The 19,068-nt window shown below is 40.3% G+C and overlaps 1 protein-coding gene across 1 annotated transcript in view; it reads left to right on the plus strand.

The window, feature by feature from the left end:
* Positions 1–19,068, plus strand: part of LOC141759771 (uncharacterized) — a 66,881-nt gene that overhangs the window by 13,039 nt on the left and 34,774 nt on the right. The window contains exon 18 of the mRNA XM_074622102.1: positions 13,887–13,931. Within this exon, the coding sequence (XP_074478203.1) occupies positions 13,887–13,931 (45 nt within the window). The remainder of the gene's footprint in view (positions 1–13,886; positions 13,932–19,068) is intronic.

Consider the following 19,068-nt stretch of genomic DNA (forward strand, 5'->3'; position numbering starts at 1 on the left):
GTGCCTTGAGCAAATTTGCGTCTTATTACTTGCATCTTTCCATTGACTCTGTATGCAGTCACGCCACGTAAAGAATTTGCTTCATCTTCTGTCTGAGCACACCTTTAAACAGCATTGTATGTTTCGCCTTAATTTGAACCATGTACATGTCCACATACCTTTGGCCATATAATGTACTTTATTTTCCCCTCATCCCAGGATACCATTGATTTCTATTCATTTTGCCACAGTAAAAGACACAGTAGTAGAAAATATACTGTCTACCTCACTAAAATAACATCATTTAGATCAAATTTAAAGCAAATAAACATTCAAAGCAGACATGACTGTTACTTATTACTACTTTATAAAATAAAGTTTTGTTTTAGCAGCTAGAAATGAATTAATCTGTACAAAAATAGATACCAATGGCAGTTTGGAATGCACGTAAATCACAATTCTAAAATCTTACAAAGTAACTGGATTGTGGTCCACTATTTGATGATATCCGGCTTTTTCACGGCAGACGTTTTGACTTGTCACAGCAGGAAAAGAGAAAACAAATTGTGTTAAAAATGGCTCAGTTCTATCAAATGTCCCTGTAAGCCATGGCAATGAGCCAGCATGCACAATACCAGGACCCAGGACCTCGCTAATGGAATGCTGTCGTTTTAGATGTTTTCAATTACACCGGTGCGTCTCCTGCTATGACGAGCCAGCTGTGAAAACTATCTATTGGCCTTTATAAATTAAGCTTTTTGTCATGTGCAAGAGTCTAAATTTGTGCACTCGAGACAATGAAACACCACTAATAAATCAAAATGAGAGAACAAGTTGTGGCCTTGATGCACAACAACCTCTCACTGCCTGACTGTACCGTATGCTGTGGCTTTCAAACCTTTTCTGTAGCCACACTGAGGATTCGTAAAGCCATGATGATGCCAAGTACAAACTGTAGCACACTGAGATATCCAACTTGTTTTCTTTTTTTTTAACACTGGTACCACAAAGGGAAAGTGCTTCCTTTGTGAAAGTGAAACAAACAATCTCTCTGTCACATTTTTCCCCATGTTGGGCTTAACAACAGAGAGATGATCTCACAGACTTACATGCATCAATGAAAAGTCATAGTAAGTCTGAAATAACTCTCTGTCAGTAAAATATATTAACACCACTGCAGTAGCTCATTGGTATCATACATGGGATGTTCCCTCGTGGAAAAGAACAAGTGGCTAAATGACAGAGCACATGCACACATCTGCGAGCATGTGAGCACGCCCACCAGCTACGAGTGTGTGATGCTATTTCGAGTCTTCTCTGAACTCCTTTGAGTGTTCTACCAGTTTGACTCGCAGCCACCCTGCTCAGTAATTTAGGACTCTTCCTGTTATCATAATAAACTACTTTCCCCCAAAGAATCTGGAAGTGCTCTGCACCAACCGGAGGGTGGTGGTACACAGGGAGCTGGAACAGCACACATCTGGGGGTGGGGTTGGGGGTGTGTGGTAAATGTGTTTAGGGAAGACAGTCAGCGGCTAACTGCTGAGTTACTTTTGAAGTACACAAACTCCATCCAGCTGTTAGCCAGTCTGCTCTCTGTTTACCCATCCAACCAATCCTCCTTTGATAAATACATTTTAAGAAATGGCGCCCACATTATTTTACATTTATTTTTTAAATCAAGATATCTACAAAACATTATATTTTGAACATATCTGCGGAACGTTCACTCTGTATGTTAGACTTTTTTTTGTCATTACAACAGTACTCATTACCTTCTGGTGGGGAACTGAAGTTGTTACGTATATCGCTGTCTTCCAAGCCACCAGACTTCATTGACAAAAACAGTAATTTTACCTCTCACAACACGGGAGTCGGTGGTCTACCGCTGCCTCGATCGGTTAGTTTGTGTTATTGTGTGACTTTCTGATTGTGGTGTCCACAGCAGTACATTGCTTAGCTTCCGTAATCTAAGTTACTGTAAGTACTATACACTGAATATATGGCTGTATATACACTATACACGTAGCGGTGTCATCATGCAGAAACCTACATCAGGTCCCGTGGGAAAATGTGCAGCATTTTGACCTTAAAACATCAAAATGTGAATGTTCAGATTTGATTATTTAGGAACACCACAGAATGATATAAAAACCTAAAAAAAATAAAAATAATGGACCCGCCCTTTAAAGGGTGGAGCTGTCCCTCCCAGCATATTGGAAAAAAATGCTGTTTGCATTGCTGTGGGAGGTGTGTGTGCATGTTGTGTGACATGTGGAGGAGACTGACTGACCACATGGACTGTGACGTATAGAGCTGGTAGTCAGAGCTAACCAGCCATGAGCAGCTACTGCCAGACTCTCTGCTGGAAAGACAGGGAGGCTGGTGCAGCTTTCGCAGCCACCAGAAGCACATTTATGCCGCCTCGAGAGAGTCGCTGTGTGGGCACATGTGTTGTAGCTCAGCTAGCGGCTCTACTATGGGTCTGTTGTTCATCTCCTGAGAAAAATATGTCTCTTTAGCTGCTAAATGCTCCACTATGTTCACCAGCTAGTCTCTAACTTTATCTTTTAGCTGCTGGGCAGGTATATCACTGAAAACAGCTGCCTGCTGCTGGGAACAGTAGGCTAATGATGAGAGAGATAGTGAACCAAAACAGTGAAGTTGTGGGCGGTAAAAACCAAAACAACAAGCTGAAAGATGCTTCAACAATCTGTAGAGCTGTACTGTAGAGTTGGTGATAATTCTCTGTTGGTTTGTTTCTATGTGACACACGGAATTTGACCCATTGTTGGTATAGAAATGTTGATTAGGCCAGCTTTAAACATTTACGTCATTTGTGACAAAGAAGAAGCCACCATGACACTGTCAAAGGAAATGTTTTTCTATTGGACCTTAAGGTATAGCGATCGTATTTACACCGTATATACTGTAGTATGGGCCCTCAGACTAGAAAAAGTCAACTAGAACAAATGTGTACAAGTACAAAAGGTTTGGTTCAGTGTTGATATCTTGTTCAGTATCGAGGCCGTTTGTTTACAGATCATAATAAACAGCTGCTATTGCATCTTCTTTAATGAATGCATTATGTTAACATTCATTACATTAGACTACATAAGCCTGCATGGCTAAACTGCCAGATGGTTATCTTATCTCAAATTCCTGGAACAAATCTGGTGTTGACCTGACCTCGGTTGCATCCCAGATGCCGCAAGACCAACAAACAGACAACAAATTTCTTCCTGCAACGTCAGGGAACACTGAACGTCCTAATGATTAACAGGAAAAACAGCCCGCCTTTGACAGAACACGGCGGCGTGTGCTGTAAGGAAGACTAATTGCTCGTTGAGTGTAATGTTGCGGTGAAAAGGTCACAGTTTAAATGCAGATTTTTGCCTGCATTGTCTTCAGACTGAAGGCTTTAAAGGGAGAGTTTGAATGTTTTGAAGTGAGGTTGTATGAGGTACTGTTAACTCCCTCCACCACTGACCCAAATAAACCACAGAAGACGCCTTTAAAAACCCTCAAAATCTATGGGATTTATTAACAAAGACACGCGAAAAAGAAAACACAGAATCTTAGGCTGAGAGGCAGCTGGACCAGCAGTCTCCACACCAGAGGCCTCTCCCTTCTGCTGCTCGCACAGGAGCTTTTAAGCACTTCCTTCCCAGGCCAGGCTCACCCCGTTGAGCAGTGCAGCACACCTGGGGGGCTACTGGAGCCTTCAAAGGAATTTCGTTAGCTCGTGTTTACAACATGGGAAGTCGTGTACACGATATGCTTGGCGTTCAAGTGCTTAAGTCGTGAGAACACCGCTGCTAAGCAACGACAATATTAACGTTACCGTCGGCGTCTAGAAGCCACAGAGGCTGACAGTTTAGCAAGCTAGCAAGTGGGTAACATAATGTAGGAAATGCAAAGGCATAATGACAGAGGAAAAACATGAGGCCATTGGGAATATCGACATTTTCCTCAGACATATTATACAATTACGAAAAAAAAACAATATACGACTAAAATTACAATATATTAACTTATTATGCACCAAAAAATTAACTTCCAAGGCCTCCACCATTTCTGACAACGTCAACAAACACGTCACAACTCGTAAACTCTGAGCTTTCAGATATTTCCACTGTGAATACCACAAGAGGGGGCGTTCATATGGACTCAACTCGAGAACACAATAGACACAACCCCATTTGAATGGGCAGAATGGAGAAATCCAGGATAACAGAAAAAGCGAGGCTTGACCTAGTCTAGTGTGTGCATCCTGGTTTAATACGTTTCACGTACAAGGCAAAGCCAGGCTGAGGAGGTGCGACTAGGTTGAGCCAAGTTTAAGTAATTCGGATAGATGTGTGTTCACGGCTTTTGTTGTTGACATAAATTTAGTTTTAGATTCACAGGAGACACTTCATATTCTGCTGGATGAGACATTTTAATTAATAAGATATTTATTCTCATACGAATCTCCCTCATGCATTTCCTGTTATGACACAATGCAAATCATATTCCACTGTTTTGGCCAAACTGGCCAGTTGTGAATCACTGAAGCGAACATATAAAGTATTTTGGCTGATCTCATTTGAAGTATTTCCAGTGATGGATGTTAGCTCTTCTCTAATATTTGTTGAGGACTGGCAAAGACATTTATTTTGGAGCATATAAATACACCACAGGTGGGCTGAGAGCGTCACAGGTTTAACAAGGTTTCAATTCAGCTCCAGCACAAGAAATCAGTTCAGCTGAGCGGTTACATCTCTCTGATGTGACAGTGAGGTACATTTTGGTGTATTTTAGGCTGATTTCACAGAGGCAGAGATGCATCATCACACGTCCCGATTAAAAGAGGAACATGTCAAACAATTAGCTGCGGTAAAAGACTTCCATTTCAGGACATAACAGTAGTAGCAGTACAGTAATTAGGTCATTGGTTTCCTGTTTTTCGTAAGTTTAGAAGAAGCTTTTTCTTATGAATATGAATCCAAAACATCTAGATACTACCAGGCCCATTCTTTCATATTTATCAAACTGTTCAATTACATTTTCTGTAAACTGTAAACACTATTTCTAAAGTGTGACAAATGGTCACACGCGCGAGCGTGCATGGATCACCGACCCGGGTGATTTATACGTGTAAAAAGTTACAAACAGTCCCTTTAAGCCATTTGTAATTGTATACCGGGAACACTGCTAACATGACCTCAGTGTCTTCAGCCTACATTCTCTTCACCATGAAGCCTGTGATGACAACGTATGTAACCTGTGAGTATGACCACAGTTACATTACCATCGAGGCCTCTGAGGTCATGTCCTCAGTATTGTTTCTGGGAATTCAGGGATTTTAATGACCTGAGGAGGAGTTTACTTTCTACAGTTACCACATGGTGGACTTTTTTCTTTAAGGCTGAGACTTTGAAACAGCATGTAGACCACCATGCAGGGAGGAAGATATATGGAGAATATAACTGGAACATTTTATGAATTAATTAGTCAGAGAAAAGTCAAACATTTCGGGAGGCTTTGGACTCCCTACAGCCTAGCTATTAGTGTGTTATTTTTAAAATCACAGATGTTTTGTAACAGTGTTGTGAATATTCAGAATAAAAATCTGAATATGGCCGATGAATACTGCTGTGTAAGCCCAGCATTGTGCCAGTCACCATACAGCTGCCAGGGAGAGAACACCCAATCATAGTAAAAAAAAATTAAAAAAATCCAGATGTTATCCGTGGAGAACCAAATTAGCTAACAGTGTGGTCACCGCCTGGGGAAACATCTTCCATCGACTGTAAATAATTCCTGTCCACCCATCCATGACAGCTCCATTGAATGTTAATGAGGCCTAAACTTAGATATACAGTGTAAGGCTTAAGGCTGTCAGCATGGCCTGTAATCACACTCTCCCACACACATAAAACTGCTCTCTTCCAGCAACATACTGTACATCAACGTTCAATTTGAATTTAGGATTTGATGTTTCACACTGAAGTCAAACAAATTCAAAATGATCAGCCCTGTGGTGGGTGTAGGTCTCTTATTATCAGGCACTAGAGTTTTCTACACCCAACATTATGGATTTTCAGATCAGAGCTGTGTGAGGTTTCCACGTCACAGAGAGATAAGGATACTGTATATCACACATCCCTATAATTACTAGAAGTGTAACTGTTACCTGTAAGAGGACATTATGTTTTAGTGTGTAAAATGGGAATTTTATACAAATCAGAGGGAAGCCACTGGGTTTATTTTTAACCCCTGTGCTTGTAATTTAGTAGTAAGTTCAGAGACCTCCTAACTATATATGGAAGTTCCAGCCTCTCCAGCAAATCATCAGTTGTTCACCACAAGTATATGTACAGAGCCCCCCGGGGTCACACACAGGGGCGAAGAAAATATGCTGATGATTAATAAACTGAACGCTCACTTTGGCAACAGATAAGAAAATTGTGAGGGTAAAACATATTTATTTGGAAGCAAGGAGCTCTTAGTCAATATGTGTTTTTTTTTTTTTTAAACTATAAGACTGTCTGTTTGACCACCAGAATTATTTAAAGGTGCAGAATCAAAACATCCTTTTACATACTCTCTTTACTCTCCTTTAATAGGCTACTCTATCTAAAAGTAAGCACAACTACAAGCCAGGTATACCTTTCTGTAGGCAAGAACACTTAAATATACTTTTCTTAAGTATATCTCGATCAAAAGATTAAGTACAAGTAGCGTAGACCTAATTTTTCTGTATACTTCACAGTATAAGCCAAGTATACGTACACTTTCCCGTTAACTTGTCAGTATGAGCCCAGTATACTTAAGTATACTTTTGTTAAGTATATCTCTGATAAGTACATAAAAAGTAAACTGAAAGTATACTGTCTTATTTTAAGTTTAAAAGAAGTATACTAGTAGCACACTCGTATAAACTTCTTTTTGGTAAGTGTGTGTAGGACGACATCTAGCGGTTAGGCTGCAGATTGCAACCACCTGAAACTTCTGGTAGTGGCCTTTCTCGCTTTTTATTCTACGTCATTAACTCTGACCATCGCATATTTATGCAGTCAGTACAGGTACGGACTACATGGCGTACAAATGACACCTTCATACCCCTTTTCCAGCGAGCGGGCTGTAGAAAGACACTATTTTGATACAGCCAATCAGATCTTGCATAAAGCAGTAACGTCAGTGTTCTATCATAGGCAGACAAATGATCACACTAAGCCAGACAGCAGCCTGCTACACAGGAGCCACAGACTTTGAACAACAACCAACATTAACTTTCTTGCTAAGCCTTCTTGTTATCTAACTTGCAAACATGAACATACATTTTGTCCTGCACCATAGCTTGTTGAACGAGCGACCACAAACATTCAACATGGGAAAGTGCACCGCTAACGGCTAACATTAGCCAATTAGCTGCTCAGCTGCAGCACATTAAACAGCATGTAAACATACCTGCACATGCCACTTGGGCCCGGTTAGATGCTGGTGTGGTCCTTACTCTACAATACCACTAACAACACGTTGTCTGATCCATGACATGTAGGCTACATCGCAAGTTTGTTTAATTCATTCCCCTGCTGGAGCTCAGCCTGCCAGCTGCTGTCAATCAAACATAGACCGGAACATGCCTTGTATTTATGATATCTCCCCAAAAGACCTTTTTTCTTTCTTTAAATAATAAAAGACTAATAACAATACATTAAAAAAAAATGTAGACATTATTTTTGACTACAAAACTAAATGTGATTTCAGTTGGACTTGCTCCAACTGTCAAGTCTAAGGTTGTCTACGCAGAAAATAAACAGGCCTTTTACTTTAAGAACCCCGGATGGCCAACACTAAATTTATTTCCAGAACAATAGATTATACTGAAGACATGTAATAGCTGGACCATCACTCATTAAGCTATTTAATGAGGTGATTCATTATGGATATTACGGAAGTGCTGTTTTACTCATGTAAATGCTCAGAGTGAGGCAAATGAGGCACATCCCTCAACAGATACTGGCCCCCCCTAAACACATGCAGGATATGCTATTTATAATGGCAGAGTGCACAGACCTGCTTTCTGGGGTAGTGACATAATTTGAGGTTAGAATTAATCAGCCTTGCTGTCAGTGTGCTTTTTTTCTTCTATTTTCCCTCCTTATGTATAGACGGGTTTCTTGTATACAAACATGGCTGGGTGCGTGCGATTCAGGGGGGCAAAACCGCTGTGGCAGCCAGTCACAAGATTATAGTCAACCGTTGTAATCAACGTAGATTTCGCATTGTTTGTACATTCTTGTTGACTATACTAGACCCCTGCAGAGTCCGACCACCAGATACGATTATCACATGATGTGATAGTATGAGATTTGTTTATTATATCATTATGAAATGGGTAATGTTAGATCAGACATAAGTGTGATTTGACTTGGGGCATCTGTGTGTCTTTGTTTGACTGGTAGACTACCAGACGTCTTCCCTTCAAAATGTAACGTTACGGCATACCAGAGTGAGCGTTCCCCCGCCGTGGTCGCGTAACGTTACAACAAATTAGAGCCGTAACAAAGTGTTGCATCACTTTTTAAGTTTTAAGGCATAGTCGCTAAATATATATGAATATTTCCTTAGAGTGTGGGTCGATCACCCTGTGATTGATCAGTTCATTTTTATCGATCTGTGGAGCATGACAGCTCGTCATGACCACCCGCTGCTTTGCTATCGCTGTGTGACTAGAATACTTTTGCCCATCAGGCTTGGATCCATAATCTCCTTCTGTTTTTAGCAAAAGGCATGTGATGCCCTCAGAATATTACACATTTTCAATCCATCTTTTCTGCGGTTGGTGCAGTTTACTGCACAACAACTCCTCGTCGTCTCTGCTTCAGAGCTTGGCTCTGCTAGACATGCCGGGCTTTCTGCCCCCTAGTTTGGCGCGCAACTCTGTGATGACTTTGCACAGAAACCCGTCTATGAAGAAGGGCCCATTTCTCAGAAACATGAAATCTTCCACCTCCTCCAGAGGAGATGTTTCCAGGTCAGATGGGATAAGTATGCTGAGCATGTTCTGGGTCTGCCCTGGGGTCTCCTTCTAGTTGGATGTGCATGGAAAACCTCCAAAGGGAGGTGTCTTGGAGGAATTCTTGTCAGATGCCCAAACTACCTAAATTGGATCCTTTGTCTCTCTATCTCTTCTTGTTTCCTTTCTGTCTCTACTATTTCTGCTATCGCTGCACCAATTTGCCTATCGATCTCGAACAAGCCCCTGGCATCCTTCACTTGGGGCAGCAGCTGAGCAGTAGACACTGTTTAGTTTGATCCTCTGTTATAAAAGGATCTGGTCAGACTCCGACTCTATTTCGTTATTGCATTGTTCTGCTATAGCTGTCTTTATCTTTTATTGATGTTTCTTTTAGATCCCCTACCAGAATTCATTTAAGTGTAGATAGGCTCAGAGACGCCAGCAGTCACACGCTCTTCGGTCTTTAACAACGTGTGGCAGAATGAAGTCTGTTCACAGGTTGGACCGGCCTCTGTGCACTTGTCTATTTTCTCTTGTTCCAGGCATCCAGAAATTTATGTCATCTTGTCATTTATTGCGCCGTGGTGGGCGTCTCGGCCGTGTAATTATGAGCTCTGCTGCTCTTATGGGTTTATGTGCGTAGTGCGGCGAGACACTTCAAAAGAAAACAGACGCAGCGGAGAGCTAATTCAGCTGTTTCCTCACTGCCCAGCTCTGCAATTCAAATACGTGTCGGTGGGATCTGGTGTCTGCAGAGAGCTCTGACAGAAAGAAAGTGCCATAAACCTCGTGGTGTCATACTTGAAGCCCTGCAGAGCACTGAACCATGGACTATAGTTAGACCATAGATTAATCCAGGTTAAGAGGAAGACAGGGGTTCAAAAAGGGTGAACGCCAAATCAAGAGCTTGTCAACTTCAATTACCTCACTGGATTTTGCTTTAGATTAACCAATTAAAAGACATTTTAGGACCATACACACAGACACAGATGGGCCTTATAGTTAAGTTGCATACTAAAAATGCTGGGACATGATTATGTTTTATCCACAGTGAGAATTCACAGAGTCGCTTTTATTTAATCATGTAAAGTTATTTCAAGTGGGCCATGTGGAGAAAGCATGTCTGTCATAATGGTTAAGCAAATTAACATCTGGGGCTCAATTTTCTGAACCCAGCATAGAACCCAGCGGTCAAGTGCACCCTGCTTAATTTGTTTTGGTCATTTCGTGACCAGGCACACTTTGATACGGGGTGGGAACAGAGAGAATACATTATACATGGCCGTGCTAGAGGCTGTGACAATCATGTCCAATCACATTCACTACTTTCATCCCCTTTAAACAAAAAAGGGCTCTCTCTCCGTCATGACGCTCAGACAGTTTAGGAATCCTGTGAAGAGTTTTCCTCAGAGGAAACTTATTGTTGTCTAGGACCTGCAGAATTTCACATATGAACGCATGCTGTATGAATATACATGACTCTTTTTAAGTTGAATTCAAGTTGCTGGGCATGTTGAAGATCTGGAAGTCACCATGTTTTCTGTGTGTAATAATATTTCACTTCATCACAATCCACACAATGGGGTACAGGTACAGAGGTACAACCACATTACACTAATCCTGACTGACCTTCACAGTTTGCCTCTGAGTTTTAGATTTGATTTTAAGATTTAAAGGTCCAGTGTGTAGGATCTGGCGGTATGTAGCCGTGAGGTGAGGAGATTACAACCAACTGAAGCCTTTCCCGTGTGCCGGGTGTGTAGGAGAGCTACGGTGGCTGCTGCGAAAACGCGAATGGCCCTCTCTTGAGCCATTTTTTGTAAGAGTAGTGTAGGTCATTTGGAGCAGAGGCAGTGCTTAGAGAGTGTGTGAGTAAGTGGGAAGTGAGTGGTGAAGCAAGAGAGAGAGAGAGAGCGGCGGCGACAGGAGCGAGTAACGTTATCGACTCCGGCACAAGCAGGAAAAGTTAACAGAGTTTGGTTTGTCCGTTCTGGGCTACTGTACATGGCGGTGCAACATGGTGGACTCCATGAAGAGGACCCGCTCCCTGTGTAGATATAAACGGCTCATTTTAAGATAAGAAAAACTTGCACTGGGAGATACTGTACGTTCCTTCATTACCATAAACACACACACACTGTAGTTTATCTTGACTCAATCCCACATACACCGTCCTGCTGCAAGAAAAACTTACTTGAGCACAAAATGTGTATTAATCCGCCACTGAAAATAGTCTTCAACAAATGCACTACTTTTTGCCTGTTTGAGTAACGTTAGCGAAAAACTACAGTGTCTAACTGTTTTCTTTGGAAATTATTGAGATGTGTAAGTATATATTTGCGACCCATTTATGAAAAAATGTATGCCTTCAGTAGGAACCAGTGGGGTTTGGGGGGTTGAGAGCCACAGACAAAGTAGGGTAGTCGAAAATAATTGAGAGATTGGTAAACACATTGTCAGTTTTGTTTTTTTCATGGATTTACTGAAAAAATATAGTGTCCTTTAACCACTAGGCCACTGGACACCCCAAGATTTAACTTTTTAATGTTTGATTTATTTATGGATCTACAAAACATACTGAATCCAAAAGATGACATGTTAGAGTGAGAACACTTATTAAACATGAACCCAAGATGTTAAAAAGCACAAAACATGGGACATAATTGACGCAGTACAAAGATGAATATGTACAACAAAACAATTCAAAACTGCAACAAAAAAGCTAGGGTTTAAAGCTAGGGTAGGTAACGCATTTTAGAAACATATTTTGTTATATTTGTAGAAATTCTCATTGCATCCCGACAGTAATCGATAAATCAAATGCTCTGACAAAAAAAAAACAGCTGTCGCAGCACTGTAACACAAACACCGGTCTCTTAGGTGAAAGTCCTGTATTTTTTGACCCACCCGTCCATCCCGACATCCTCCCTATGTGGCGCTCGCCGCTCTTTGATTTTGTGCTGACAATCACAAAAAAAAGTGAAATTTTTGTCTATGTACGCAAATCAAAACATACAATTTTGTGACTATTTCAAGAGCCGCTGTGTGACTGGGCTGGACTGTCAATGTTGCCGACTTGGCGACTTTCTCGCTAGATGTAGCGACTTTTGGAGCTACTTTCATTGGAAAAGAGGTGGCAACACTGTGCTGGGTTTTTGGTTGTATAATTTGTAAATCCAGTTTACTCTTGCTGGTTTCTCCAATATTACCAACCCCAGCTTTAATTGATGACTCAGATATATCATTAAGTAAAGTTGGTGTTTATGGTCATTTCGATGTCACAACATCCAGAGAAAATGTGAAGTGGTGTGTATGTTGGGACACTACAACATCAACTTTGATATATGCATGTATCTTAACAAATGAAGGGCTTGCAGTACCAGAATATATTTTACAGCTTGTTTCACATGTTCATTGCCAGTGGCAGTGTGTTACCGCGGTACACACTGGAACACGTTCACATACCGCTTACGTCGTAATACATCCAACACACGCAGTTAAACGGTATAGAGAGGTCTGAGAGGGAAACCAAACAGTGGATTTTGATGTCTTGCGGGCGGTTAAAACTTTATTTGCATGTAGTGTTGTGGCTTGTGTAGTGTGTTTGTTTGCTGCTGTTCGTTTTTGTTTTAACAAGCTCCCGCCTCAATGTAAATTCTCTGACCACAGGACTCGTCTGGTGTTCGTGCGTCAGTATCACTACCTCAGATAAACTCACACGAGGCCATATCCAAACTATTCCCTTAGATGCAAGTAGCACAGATTAATGACTACGTCTTGTGTACGTACACATTACACAAGAATACACTTTTACAGGGAAACGAGCAGAAGCAGCACACTAATGTGCATGAATCTAAACCACCGCAATCCACTACAGAGGTATATTTTATTGCAAATTGTACTCTTTTGTTAAAACCACTGCCTTTAACAATAGTAAGGAAAATGTTGCATTTTGCTTTAAATTCAAATGAGTCTATTTCTGTTGAACAATGCACACAATTAAAGACTGCAGACTCCACTTACTAGCTTAAAAAAAAAAGCTATTAAGTGTACCTTGAGTTCAGATGTTTTGTCATGCAGCCTATCCCAGGTTAAAAATGCCCCCCACATGATCTTTACTGACCCGGTGCCTGTAGACAATTGTTGTACATATTTCAATGTTGTTAATGCTAAATAATCAGATTAACAATTATGTTCTCTCATTGCACCTGGCTGACTTTTCTTTAGATTAGATATACTAGATATAAAGATAGATCTAAATAACTTACATTAAATGTAGCAAAAATAATATAAAAAATAAATGTTGCCATTAATGAATTGATAAAATGTGACATTCTATTAATTCCCTTATTTATACACGCTTTTTCTTTATTTTCCTTTTTCTTTATTTATGTATTTATTTTCATTAATTTTTTTTTTTTTTTTCAAATTCTGCATTTATTTTTTATTAATTAATTTTTTTGCATTTATTATTTATTCATTTATTTTTAAATGTATGTATTTACTTATGTATTTATGAACAATTCTTTTTACAATTTTGTATGCATTTCTGCCTCATTATGCATTTTATATACTGTATATATAAAATGCATAATATATATATTTGAATTAATACATATGAGAGTGCAAGTATACACAATAATACACTGTATGAGTGCAAATAAGTAAATGTATGTGCAGTAAAAATTTATTCTTTCACACGCCAGAATGGCTCAGAACATGCTGAATTATATAAGTACATGTACTGAAGGTTCACCATATTTTACATGTGTATTCTTCGTATCTTATCCTGTATTCAGTTCGGTCGTCTTACACAGGAATATGTGAATAAATGATCAGTCACTGTAAGACTAATGCTATCTTGTGAAAGGTACTGACATGTCTGTTGTGTCCTCAGGGAGTGAGGGGAGTCAGTGGTGCTGCTGGAGATCAAGGCGCCCCGGTGAGTTAACACTGATTATATATATTTATATATATTGCAGAATGCTGCATGAAGTAATTTTACAATGTTAATATGTGATATCTGTCAATTGTTGAAGTGTTCAGTAATTTGATATTGAAGCTAAAACACGACTCTGTAATGAATTAGAGCATCATTCACAGAGTGCTCAGTGTAATAGCTGCTGATGAATGCAGAGACTGCTCACAACACATCATTCCCGTTAACTCAGCATTCTGTAGATGTAACAAGCAATACGCTTTTAAATGGTCCCATAAAGATTTGAAGGAAAGTGTAATCAGGACATAAATACAAGAGAGCCCGGATTCATTGCAGCTTTTACGCAGTGCTCTGCGCTAGTAAACTCACTGCCCACACACTACACTAGGACGCGTAGGATGGGCAAAGCTGCCCTTAGCCTTTGTGTCTGCACATGGGCAATGAGCAGTCAGGCTTGATTAAATCTGGAGTAGGTAGTTTATTTTTGGCGTGCCTTTTTGGTGAAAGCCTGATTCAACTGTGGAATATCCTGCAGGAAAAGTTGCTATTCCAGCATTGGCAATGAGCGCCTACACTGCAAAGACGTATCTGAATATCCTGTGATGTTTGTTTTAAAAAACACATTTATCATAACTGTTGAAGACCACTGGAAACGCCATCATATTAAAGGGGCTGTACGACCATTTTAAACGTCAAAGTCAATTTAAAATGTCAACAACATAACTGTTGGATGTTATGCCATGTTTATGTGCTCTTAATGTTCACACTTTTACGTCCTGCATCTGTGAGAGTCAGCCTGGTTAACTCATCACTGTCGCACCCCCTAACCACACACTCGCACTTTATAGGAGGCAGTGTGGAAAGCAAAGCACACACACAGATCTGCACAAACTTATATATACACACACAAACCAGGGGGCCTGTTTTTCTTGTCCTTTCTAATTACACAGCTGATATCCAGACACCCACTATGTCTGGACGTAGGTTGCACACGTTGTACAAAATACAGTGGACACCCATGTTTACATGTTGCGCAGACCCTCATGGGTCCACAGTAGTAGGCGGGCGGCATTGCGTGCAGAGCAGCTCCCCACTGCGTCCCAAAACCAAACCCACCCTTCCTAATCAGGCTGATGTTTACATGGACCGCTGGGAAACAAAAGTGTTAATGCAGCATTTATGACTGTAAATAATTTTACTTTACTGCGTTGTCCCATTTGTTATGGCCTTGTAACAGAGGCTGTATTAAACTGTCTCCATGTTCATTTCACTTCAGTTCATTTCAGTTCATTTGATTATCACACACACAGGCAAACAATGCTGCTTACATGTATGTAGTAGGGCTGTCAATCAATTAATGTCTTTAATCGTAATTAATCGCATGATTTGCCATAGTTAACCGTGATTAATTGCAAAATGAATCGCACATTTTTTCTCTGTTCAAAATGTACTTAAAGGGAGATGGGAGTGGGCAAATATGCTAAATGCAAATGTATGTATGTATATATTATTAGAAATCAATTAACACCACAAAACAATGACAAATATTGTCCAGAAACTCTTAAAAGGTACTGCATTTAGCATAAAAAAACATATGCTCAAATCATAACATGTCAGTGTGCTGACTTGACTATGACTTGCCCCAAACTGCATGTGATTATCATAAAGTAGGGCCTGTATGCCTGTAAAGGGGAGACTCGTGGGTTCACCAATCTTGAAGTCAGAGGTCAAGGGACACCTTTGAAAATGGCCATGCCAGTTTTTCCCCACCAAAATTTTGCGCAGGTTTGGAGCGTTATTTTACCTCCTTCTCGACAAGCTACTATGACACGGTTGATACCGATGGATTCCTCAGGTTTTAATAGCATCTTCACTCTAGCTTTAAAACTGAGCCCGCTACAACCTCCGAAAGATCGAATTAATTGTGTGTTAAAGAAATTAGTGGCGTTAAAACAAAGGCCTGTAGAGGCCCGCTGTGGACGACATGCTCGACTCAGTCTGCAGAGACCTGAAGCAAATAGGTTTTTAGCACAGTGAAATGTTTTTGAAAGGCTAAACACCAACACATACTGTATAGATTAGATTATAGATTATAGATTGTATAGTTACAACACTCTGGCGTTACTGGAATGTTTGGATAACACGAGTCACAAATAAACCTACGCAGCCACCACTGGAATTCTACAAATTATTATAATACTAATAATATTAGTGTAGCCTGATCTTTATCTGTGCAAAATACCAGGACTTTTCCCGTGCCACTTTATATAGTAAGCTTGTTTCCAGTTCAATAAATAACATGGTAGCAATCTTAGCCACATCTAACAATGGTGTGCTGAATTGATCTTTACTAGAAACTGGAACTGAAGACACTCATAAGCAGCAAAGAATGAGAAGTATGTACAGCTTGTTAGACTGACGTTACAACATATTGGACTAAATGCTAAATTGGGCTTGGTTGAGTTCTGTTGTGTGAATTCTTTTAGACTTCTACAGTGCCTCGATATCCGGGATCTGCTACAGACAGATCATATATCCTCATCAATCCACACACTTGCGGGTATGCTGATGACAGATGGATTAGAGTAAGACGGATGTTGCGATGCAGGGCCCGCTTCACTCTAATGTGTTTGTGAATTATTTGTTATCACCCTGATCGGTGCTCACGTCTCCGTCAGAAATAAAAAAACAAAACGATGCATCTCATATTTCAAGTGTCACCTGGAGACACAGAATCAGTGTTGATAGTTTACTTTTAATCCCAGTGAATCCACACTGAAATCTGATATTAATTCCACATCACCTTCCTCCTCGATCTGACGGACCGTTTGGATTAAATTAGAGTTGGCTGTTCTGACATTGAAATGTGACATCTTTTACAAAACACACAGAGTACACAGGAAGTCTTCTTGATGTAAGAGAAAAAAGCCCTGATGTTGTTACTGAAGTAAAGCCACCATGTCAGACACCCACTGATATCCGGATCTATCAGACTCATTTAAACCCAGAGGATTACACTTAGTTTACTTTATCACACACACACACTACACGCTTATCTGTAGTGGAATCATCAGTGCAGGTTCACATAGTCTGAATCCAAAACACTTTGATCCTCCAGTATATGATCCGTTTGTATTTGCATGACAGGCAGGGAGTCTTCAACAGAGCCACTTTTCCAAAGCCTTTAACCATTCCTAGATCATAGTCTGACATCTGTTACAGGATGCATTAAATGACAGGACATCGCTTAATGTGACCCCTATTCATATTTACTTAATGGACTTATATCAGTACCATCTCTTGTGTTTACAAGACAGTTTCCAAGTTGTGGGGATCTACTTGCCAAGACACAAAAATATTACTTCTCTTATATTGCTGCATATAATTGGATATTTCCATCAATCTGTTTGAGGAGCATTTTGAATTTGAAAAGAAGGAAATTAATAGAAACACTAGAGATTTGGGGGAAAAAAATGTTTATAGATATTGCAAAAAAAGGAGGATTTATCAATAAAAATCACATGCAATACAGACACTTTTTGGTTAAAATTTCAAATAAATGATTATATTGTGGAACTTGCTTTGCATCAATTGTACCCTGCAGCAGAAAGCACAAAAAACAGCACTGCCACACAACGCCACACTGTTTGATTGCATGCAGACAGTGCCTTGTCTGTCTACCAGCCTTGTTTTACAGCCCACTCAGTTACCTTCAGAAGTGTGTAACCTCTAAAAGCATGTCTTGAAATGAGGCATGTGCATATCAATCCTTTGGTTAAACAATGGTAACTGGAGGACAATAGACCTTAAACTGACATTAATTGATCCTCTGGCCACGTGGGGGCAGTGCAACAAGTTCTAAACTATAGACTGTAAGAAGTGGACGTAGTCACCCTGACGTCACCCATTGGTTTGTGGACTACTGTTTTGGAGCCTTGTGTTAGGCATTTTGTCTGTCGCCGTCTTGGTTTTTTGCAACCAGAAGTGACACAAGAGGGCGGAGTACAACCGAACGCTGAATAAGACAACCGAAGTACAACCGAACGCTGAATAAGACATTTTTAGGCGACCAAAATGTTACAATTAACTTTGATGAACTGAAAGCACACTCTGAAAGGGTTAAAGTTCTAATCCAAAAACACGGACAACTCCTAACGCCGAGGTAGCGACCTGTTAATCACAAGGTAGCCACGTCCTAAAGCATCCCCTGCTTTATGGTCTATTTGTCTCTAAATGGGACCAGAATTTACTAAATGAACATCATGCTGTATTGAAGAAGACTTGAAACTAGCGATTGAGACCATAAACTCATGTTTACAATGTTTACTGAGGTAATAAATCAAGTGAGAAGTAGGCTCATTTTCTCATAGACTTCTATACAATCACACTTCTTTTTGCAACCAGAGGAGTCGCCCCCTGCTGGCTGTTAGAAAGAATGCAGGTTTAAGGCATTTTTGCATTGGCTTCCTTTTTTGCCACCTGTTCTAAACGTTACATTAACGTTGATGTGCTGAATGTGTTAGCAAACAGTTGCTTATTCACACATCCAGCAGATACAGAGCATCATTAGCACTCATATGGAGCCATGTTTCTGGCCACGTGGCGTATATAATGGCCAACAAGTCCAATATTCACCCTCCTGTTTCTTGGTTTTGGGGTCCACCAGCTCCTGAAGGAAATATCTGTCTCTTTAGTGGCTAAATGCTCCATTATGTTCACCAGCTAGTCTCTAACTGTGTCTGTCTGCTGTTTGCTGCTGGACAGGTAGTGTACGGCGGCTTTATCAGGGATTTTTCACTGAAAACAGCTGCAGTTGGAAAAGACTATTCAGAGGATGACAGCTTATTCTTTACCTCAGTAACAGCAGTTTACAAAGCAATCTCTATTCAAGGTCCATACTCGTTTGTTCTGGAGCTTTCAACCATATCGCACCATGTTGTAGCAGGTTAAGTGAACCTTGAGGTGAGATTGTTTTGTCAACTGCTGTTTCCGAGATAAAGAATTAGCTGCCAAGCTCAACTTTAAGGCCAAACTTTAAGACCAGAAAGAGCTCAGAATAATGGAAAGTCTGAACATCTACAGTACACTTCCATGGCAACCGAGCAAACATGATCATGAAGGCTGTGTGCAGAACAATTGA

Source organism: Sebastes fasciatus, chromosome 21, assembly GCF_043250625.1.
Source record: "Sebastes fasciatus isolate fSebFas1 chromosome 21, fSebFas1.pri, whole genome shotgun sequence".
NCBI lineage: Eukaryota > Metazoa > Chordata > Actinopteri > Perciformes > Sebastidae > Sebastes > Sebastes fasciatus.